This window comes from Helobdella robusta (genome assembly GCF_000326865.2).
Source record: "Helobdella robusta unplaced genomic scaffold HELROscaffold_1, whole genome shotgun sequence".
NCBI lineage: Eukaryota > Metazoa > Annelida > Clitellata > Rhynchobdellida > Glossiphoniidae > Helobdella > Helobdella robusta.
This window is the reverse complement of record NW_008703570.1, coordinates 4,029,389-4,038,090: the sequence shown is the minus strand read 5'-3', so window position 1 is coordinate 4,038,090 and position 8,702 is coordinate 4,029,389. Positions and strand designations below refer to the sequence as shown.

General features: G+C 32.6%; 1 protein-coding gene across 1 annotated transcript; it reads left to right on the top strand.

Moving 5' to 3' along the window:
* Positions 1–2,242: 2,242 nt before the first annotated feature.
* Positions 2,243–7,235, top strand: HELRODRAFT_158780 (hypothetical protein; the record flags this gene model as incomplete). Its single annotated transcript, XM_009010767.1, has 2 exons — positions 2,243–2,596; positions 7,008–7,235. The coding sequence occupies 2 exons, from the start codon at positions 2,243–2,245 to the stop codon at positions 7,233–7,235; spliced, it is 582 nt and encodes a 193-aa protein (XP_009009015.1).
* Positions 7,236–8,702: the final 1,467 nt, after the last annotated feature.

Genomic DNA, 8,702 nt, shown 5'->3' with positions numbered 1-8,702 from the left:
AATTTATATTTTATTAAACTTGCAACGGCTTCGTAGCAACGTAATTTATTATTGTTTATTTATTATTATTATTACTATTATTATTATTATTATATATCAAAATCACAACAATTGTTCTAGTCAGTTTTTAAGGTTTTACTTCCACGTCAAAAGTTTTATCCATCCAATCCTATTCACAATATATAGAACGTACGTACATACATAGGAAATCAGCAGCATGCAACAATGAGCAGCTGATGATTCCGTGCAGATAGGCGAGCTTTAATAAAATTCAGAGCAACTGTTGCGAGTAGCGTTTCTTAATTTTGTTATAGTATTTTTTGTGTAGGAATGCTTAAAAGTGCGCCCTGGAAAATTATTGCCCATTGCTCCTCCACTCGTTACGTCACCGTCGATCAAAACGATGGCACATCTCTATTTTTTTTAATTAATTTTTTTATAGTTTCCATAATTTAAGTCGTAATTATTTGATTTGTGAAGATAAAAAAAACTGATTTTAAAAATAATAATTTTAAACACTATATTTAACAATAAAATTATGGAGAATAGTTCACAATATGTAAATCTTCACGTGTGTAATAGCCAATGATATGGCATAATGAAGTAATATGAAAAAACCTGATCCTGCATTGCATTGACTTATCTCCGTTCGTATACCAGGAGTTCCCTGCCTGTCAGACACAGTCCATGTATTGCTCTGATCATCGCTAGTACCTCTGTGACTGTCGCCGATAAAATATCTATAGTTCTGGACTACTTTTCAAACGAGCATCTCTCGGTTTTAGCAATTTTATTACCTCCGTAGCTTGGAATGGTAGTCAAACTCAAAAAAGTTTGCATCATTTTGTCCAAGTCCGATGTGTCTTGCTTCATTTAAACAACTTTTTTCAAAGGGTAATCGAGAGAACGTTGCTTTCTGATCATAAAGATACTTTATCGATAAATTTACAAAATCCAAAATTATATAAATCAGTTTATTTACTTGGTTATTTCATGTAATCAGATTTCATATTCTACTTCTAAGCCTCGGAAACATTTCATTTCACGGTTTGTGGCAGCCATTTTTAAATTCAACAAAGGAACAAGCCCAAAGCAACTACTTTCAATTGTGCTAAAGTTATAAAACATTGTGAGGCGCAGGTAAATTTAATAACGCAGTCCGTTTGTACACGCACTGCATTTGTAAGAAGCTTACTAAGTTGTCAAAAGTAATAAATTTAGCGATATTTGTTTGCTATGGTTCCGTTACGTTTCATTGTGAAAACATAAATGGATATTTAAAAATTGTTGAGCATGATTTAAACATATTTTCAATTTGCAACTTATTTTTGGTTTTGAAATAGTTTTTCAATCATCTAACTAAACTTTTTCAATGTTTCAGAAAGCCACAAAAGTTTCAACCAACCGACAGTGAATGCTAAAGATGTATCGATAATTATTTATCAGTAAAAGAATCTTCAATTGTTGCGCGTTTTTCAATGGACGGTCAATTACTTCTAGTATATGCGGACAAGCCGACATGTGTTCTGTAGTTTGTGTGCTTCTTCTGTGTTTTCATTTAGACGTAGTTCATTTCTGTATGACAAGTTTTTTATTAGTTTTATTTGCAACGTATCCTTAATTCTAAAGTATAAAATAAGGGACTGATTTGCTTTATTTTTGACTCCATTAAAATAACTATCACTTAAAAACGCATGTCATTAATGAGATCGTAATAATTTACAGTTATGTAGTTGAATTATGTTATCAGGGAAGTTTATTTTTTTTAACATTTTAATATATATTTTACTTCCGTTTTATCTACTTTTGTCGAACATGAAATCAATAAAGGTTTCTTCTTAAATTTTTATTTGTAATTACATTGATGGCGTTCGCTTCATTTTATCACTTTTTTTATCAATTTTATAAAATTTTAAAAGTGTTTTCTTGTCATAGTATCGTTGGAAAATTATTTTAGAAAAGTCAATCTTCAAAAATTGTGAAAATGTTTTGAAAATCTTTTGATGATATTCATTTTTAATAGAACATTTCCAAATTCGTTGGTGTTTGAATACTTTATTCGGCGTTCCTTCTTTCAGCTCCACATATTTCATCACACATTTTCCAACTGGATTGACGGGTTGTTTATTGATTAAGTGACGTTAAGTTTTGTTGCCATGGAAGCAAGTTGCTTCAACACACCTGTACATTTAGAAATCATTGGCGTAAATTCCTATTAATTCAATTCCTTTTTATTTAGCCAATGGACAAAAAGTCGTCAACCGATAAGGCAAGTTTGAAGTCCACAACTATTAGTCGGCATCTGGCGACCAATGTTAAAAACAGTCGTGATTCAAAGAAATTTGCAAAAAATGAGAATGTTACACAATCTGTTCAGTTTTCAGACCCCAATGAAATTGGGAAAGCGATGGAATCGAATTCATTATATTCTATGCAACTGCAAGCCCATTTGAGGGAGGCAGTTTACGAAAATACCTACCGCATGGAGCCGGATCCCTCATGTCAATTTGAAGCAGGGAAAATTGACAAAATTTTAGATACGTTATTAAGAGAAAATTTGAAAGATGCACACTACGATTCTGAAACTAGTAGACAAGTTAGTGGATTCACATTTGCTATTGCTGTCATGTTTTTATAACGATAATTTGACGGAGCCAACGCAAAGCATTCACTACATTGTGTCAATTGTCATCTTTCACTTTCTAACGTTTATGGCACTGGTAGGCAAACTTTTTGTTTGGTGAGCCACATTGAAAAACGTAGCGGATTTTAAAGCGTCGCATGTTTATAAATATATATTTATTTATTTATTTTATTATTATTATCAAAAATTTATAAAGCGTCTAATAAACAATAGTTTCTAAAAGCACTATCCATAACAGTAAAATTGTTAAATATTTGAATAGTCTAATCATTTCTAAATAATAGATATATCTATAAAGAAAATAAATATGTTATCAAATTTTTTTTAAATTCACCAATTTTCAACTAAGATATTTTTTAAGCGAATTTGGCTGACCATTCCAAATAACTGGTCCCGATACAGCGATATCTTTTGGCGCAATCCGCAGATAGGATCCGCAGATGGCACCAGAAGTAAGTTACTGTAATCGGATCTCAACTTTAAACCAGTTGAAGGAGCTGGTTTCTTTATTATTTTATTTTCCAAACATTTTGGTAAAAGCTCATTTACAGCTTTGTACATCGCAATGCAGACGTTTCTCACCGTGAGCCAATGTACATAGGTCCTTCCAGATGGGTGTCACATGGTCGAATTTTCTGCCACTAACAGCAATTTTTGTGGCTGTTGGAGAACAACAATAGATTGATCAGGCAATCCACAAAGTAAAGTGTTTCCGTAATCTAATCTTGAATGTACGAATGCGTATATAAAAATATATTAATGTCTATATTTTCGGTTGATGTAGAGACTTTCAAATGCTATTTAACCGGCGAAGCTGAAAAGTACGTGATTTAGATAACATTTTTTATTTTTTTATATGATTATTATTGAACGTCATATTGGAATCGGAAATTAACCCCAAATTAGATGCTTTTCGACATAGTTCTATTTCACTATTTCCAATTTTGATGGAATTAATATTAACTTTTGACAGTTCAGCTGTTTCCAAGTACCTATAGGTAGAAACTGCGATTTGTCTTGATTTAATTTAATTTGCTTGACATCCACATTTCTACTTTTATCAGACATTCAACAAGTTTTTCAACATTATTTTGAAACTGCTCTGGTTCACTACGCGCTATTATCTGTATGTCATCTGCATAAGCACGATATGAAAAATCCAAAAGAGATAATAACATCTTATAATTTTGCGATATGCAATACAAACAGAATTGGTCCAAGAAGTGAGCTTTTCGGAACTCCAGATGTCATTACTACAATATTAGATAATTTCTTATTGAAATAGATTTGCTGAGTTCTTTCAAGTATGTATAACCTGAGCCACGTAGCTGTCACCCCTGAAACACCATAATCATAACTTTATCTATTCATTAGAATTTGACAGTTAAAACAATCAAATTCTGCCATGAAATCTAAAAATGTAAGCAGAAGTGATGATGTTTGTATCCAGACTGAAATATTGGCATTAAACTGTTTTTGTATAAATGTTTCAAAAGTTGACTGACCACAACCCGCTCGACAGTCTCAATAATCTTGGAGATTAAACAAAAGTTTAGTTAAAAAAATTATAGTTCATTGTTATCTAAGCCAAATTTCTTCAACGCTGGTGTAACAATTATATGTTTACATTTAGTTAGAAATATTCCTTCATATAAACTAAAAATAGATTAACAAAATCAGTGAGAAAAACAATAAATAAATCCACATAAATCTTTATAACATGGGTCGGAAAAACATCCAGCAAACAAGATTTTGACGGCAAGCCAAGTACAATCTCTTTGATGTCTGGTTATGTAACTGCTGTAAAATTAGTTAGCAGGTAAATATCATTAAGCCTGCATTTGTCAAAGATTAGATTCACATTAACTTCAATAGAGTTTTTAATAAACAAATGAATTGAGATGCTGTAATATTGGCATAATTTGAAAATATACTACAGAATTTTTAGCGTCAGATAGAAACATGCTATTGTAACCCCACTTTAAAAAAATCAAATTCGGACGACAACGTTTTATCAAATTACCGTCCTATCTCTAATCTTTCATTCATTTCTAAAGTCATTGAACGAGTTGTTATCAAACAATTGTTACAGCATTTAAACAAAAACAATTTGTTGCCAAAGAATCAATCCGGCTATCGTCAATATTTTTCCACAGAAACTGCACTCATTGATATTTTCTCCCAGTTGTTCTCTTCAGTTGACAGTCAATGCGTTTCTTTTTTGGCATTACTTGATATGAGTGCTGCATTTGATTGTGTCGATCATACTCGTCTCATGTATAAACTCTCCACAAATTTTTTTCTCTCTGATTCAGTCTTATCGTGGTTCGCTTCCTATCTTTTAGGCCGCACCCAGCAGGTTTCTTGCAACAACACCCTCTCTGACATATACAAACTATCGTTTGGTGTCTCCCAGGGATCTGTGTTGGGACCTCTGTTGTTTCTTATGTACACTGCTGATGTTTTTGATATAATTCAAAAATATGAGTTCAGCTCCCACGCCTTTGCTGATGATATTCAGTTATTGGTTTCTTGTCCTGTTTATTCGATTGATGCTTCTCTAAATGAACTGACTGATTGTCTCATCGAAATTGGATCTTAGATGAGTATGAATCAGTTAAAGTTAAATCAATCTAAAACACAAATATTACCGGTTGGTTCTTGGCAGCAGCTGTCAAAGGTCAAAATTTCATCGATCAGTGTCGGCAATGACATCATTGAATTTTCCACATCTGTCCGTAGTATTGGAGTTATTATTGACTCAAACCTAAAGATGGATTTACATATTAATAATTTAGTGAGGGTCTGCTCCAACCAACTCCGTTTATTACGCTATGTCAAAAAATCACTAAACACGTCTGTTCTTCAAAGTTTGGTTTCCTCTTTCGTCTTTTCCAGACTGGACTACTGCAATGGCCTTTTTTATGGTGTCACCAAAAGGTCTTTTTCAAAGCTTCAGTCAATACAGAATCGTGCAGCCAAGCTGGTTTTGGGTGGTTCGTGGTTCGATCATGTTAAGCCTATTTTGAATAGGTTGCACTGGTTGAGGGTTGAAAAACGTGTTTCCTTCAAGTTGGCAGTTTTGATGTTTAAATGTGTTAATAATACAGCACCTCCCTATCTCATCGATAGATTGGAATCATACAAATCTCATTTTTCAAAATATTCCTTTCGATCAACCGAGCGCAATTTATTTTTTATCCCGACCACAAAGTTGGTGACGGGTTCCCGCAACTTTGCAGTTCTTGGCCCGGTTGTTTGGAATGGTTTACCTCCTTACTTACCCTAACCTATCATATTTACAATTTCGAAGTCAACTTATAACTTATTTATTTGCCCAATGAATGTCCGTCTTATAACTTAACGGTCATAATCGGTGTTGATTTTGTCATGAGAGGTTAAAATTTTATTTTTACAGAGGAAAAATAATAAAAGATAAAGATTCATTGTATAAGTGCAGAGTTGTACCAAAACTTGCCTTATTCAATTTACTAGAAGCAAGAGCTGCAATGACGTCACACATCAATTAGGAAATTAATCTAGGTAGTTTATAAATAATGTTTCGGGTGATTGACGGGAGCTGAATAACGAATAAAATGACGGAAACTCTTCCTAGTCAATGATCAAGACAAGTGTTAAATTTCAATTTCTAAATGCATTTCGTTGGTTAGAGTAGTCTACAGATAAAGCCATATATATAGAATATATTCTATGTATAATATATAGAATATATTCTATATATATATGGATATAGCCCATCGTATTTTTTATTATAAACTTAATTGGAAGCAAGAGTAGCCATAATCGGTGCAGCGATATTCCAGCATGCTTAGGTGCGAGTTTAGTATATGACGCAAACATTTCCAGGTTAACGTTCAGTCTGGTCAATTGCTTAATTTCAATTCCAGTGTGTAATTCTTTTATTTAACTACTATTATAGCATCCACAGTATTTTTTAGCGAAGCTTCAAAATAAATAAAAATTTCGCTGGCCGCGGCCACATAGGTTTCATTATTGCCTAGGGCATTGAATTACACGATAGAAATAAAATTAAGCGTTTGATCTGAAAGTAATTACGTAAGTACACCGTATTTTTACGTTGTAAATAATCGCCTGTTAGAGTTTCCCAACATCATTTATGTCATGCTTTTCTTGCTTCAAGTAGAGCGTACAACGAGAAAGATACTATAGGTCAATTCCAGCCAAGTTTAAAAACTAAAATATTATGATCTAAGCCTACCGAAATATATTGGCTCGTCTTTAACGCAATTTACACTTGCGGTGATGGGCTGAAAGTAAAATTAACATTGATTTAATAGTTGCCCTGATAGTTGTTTGACTTAAAATCTTAATTTATTTTCAGACCGCTTTGTCAATGGCAAACAAGATCATGGACAACATCAAAAGTATGAATATTCAACGATACAAAATTATCGTAGTTGTCAACATTGGAGATTTTAAGGACAGACCGAGTATTCACTTCGCCAGTAGGTGCCTATGGAACAAACCCACCGACACATATTCGTCGGCATCATACTCCAATCTTTCCCTCTATGCGGTGGCAATTGCATTTGGAATTTATTACGAATAACCATGAAAAACATTATATGGACCAAATTTGTCTTGCAAGGCATTTACTAGCTCGACTTGAAATAGACATTAAAAAACTATTTATTACTTTTTTTATGCCACGAATTAAGTTAATGAACTAAAATAGAAATATTATGTCTGACTGGAAACCATGAACTAGAAAAAATACTGAAAGGCGAATGTATAGGTATATACTAGATGGTGTCTAGTTAGTTAGATAACAGAACAAAAAATACATTGAAAATTTTAAAATTGAGGACAAACCAAACCCGTGGCAATATAAGAGGCGAAACAAGTTTCAAAAATTACACTCGTCACAAAAATCTAACGCATTTAATCTGTATTTTAAAAACTTGATTTGAGATGTTGAAAAAGGGAGAGATGTTCATCCGAACAACCTTTGTACGTTAGTAGTTCAGATGAAATACTTTTGCAAGCTTCCCAGCCTAGCTAAAAAAAATTAATTATTCATTACTCCTGCATGATAATGTACCACAAGCCAATAGGGTTGGAAGCGCCAACGATCCATCCAATCGCAAGCTCACGATTCGAATGCGTTGTTCTCTATTATGGCCGCGATGTTTTTTTAAATGAATTTTTGATATGATTCACGTGAAATCACGTTCGTTTTCGAAACTTTTTAGACGCTAATTTTTAATTTGAATTTGCGCTTTTAGAAAATCAGGTTGGTGGGTTATTTATTATTATTTCATATTGAGTATCACGATTTTAATCTGCTCTTCGCTCCACTTCACTATACCTTATATTTTATAATATATATATATATATATATAATATACATTGCACTAGGACGTTAGCTAGATATTTTGACTCTCTTTTCGATCCTATAGCTTCAAATTTAGAAAATATTTCGATCAGATTTACCGGACTCAAACTAAAAAAAAAATCTACGGCACGTTTTCAAGATTCTGTTTATACGGCTCGAAATCGTTTATATATCAGGTTAAAATATGAATAGTTGTTAACAATGGCGTCACGTGACAGCTTGGCGTACGCTATGACTCATACAGTTTGTACTGAATAATATACACTTAATTTACGGATATTTTGAAAGGGATTGTACTTTGATATGTGGTTATATTTAGGATGTTTAGTTTGTGAGTTAATCTTCGTTGCTGCACGACAACATTCGTATTTTAATAATTGTATCCTACGCTTTATTATATTATCAAGTTTATTGTGAATGAATGAAATTAATAATTCTGTTTGATTGTGAGTATTATGAGTCTGTCTGCAAGCTGGCTCCATTGTTTGGAAAGGACTGTGTTGCCTCCTTTCATTTATTGGATTTGCTACTGTCAACGCTTTTAACATTCATTGTTTAATAGATACTTAAATAAATAAACAATAGTAAATAATTAGTCATATTAGTGGATGGTTGATTTAAACTTTAAATGTTTTAAACTTAAACTTGTTTCAATTTAAAATTACATCATGTCAGTGGATA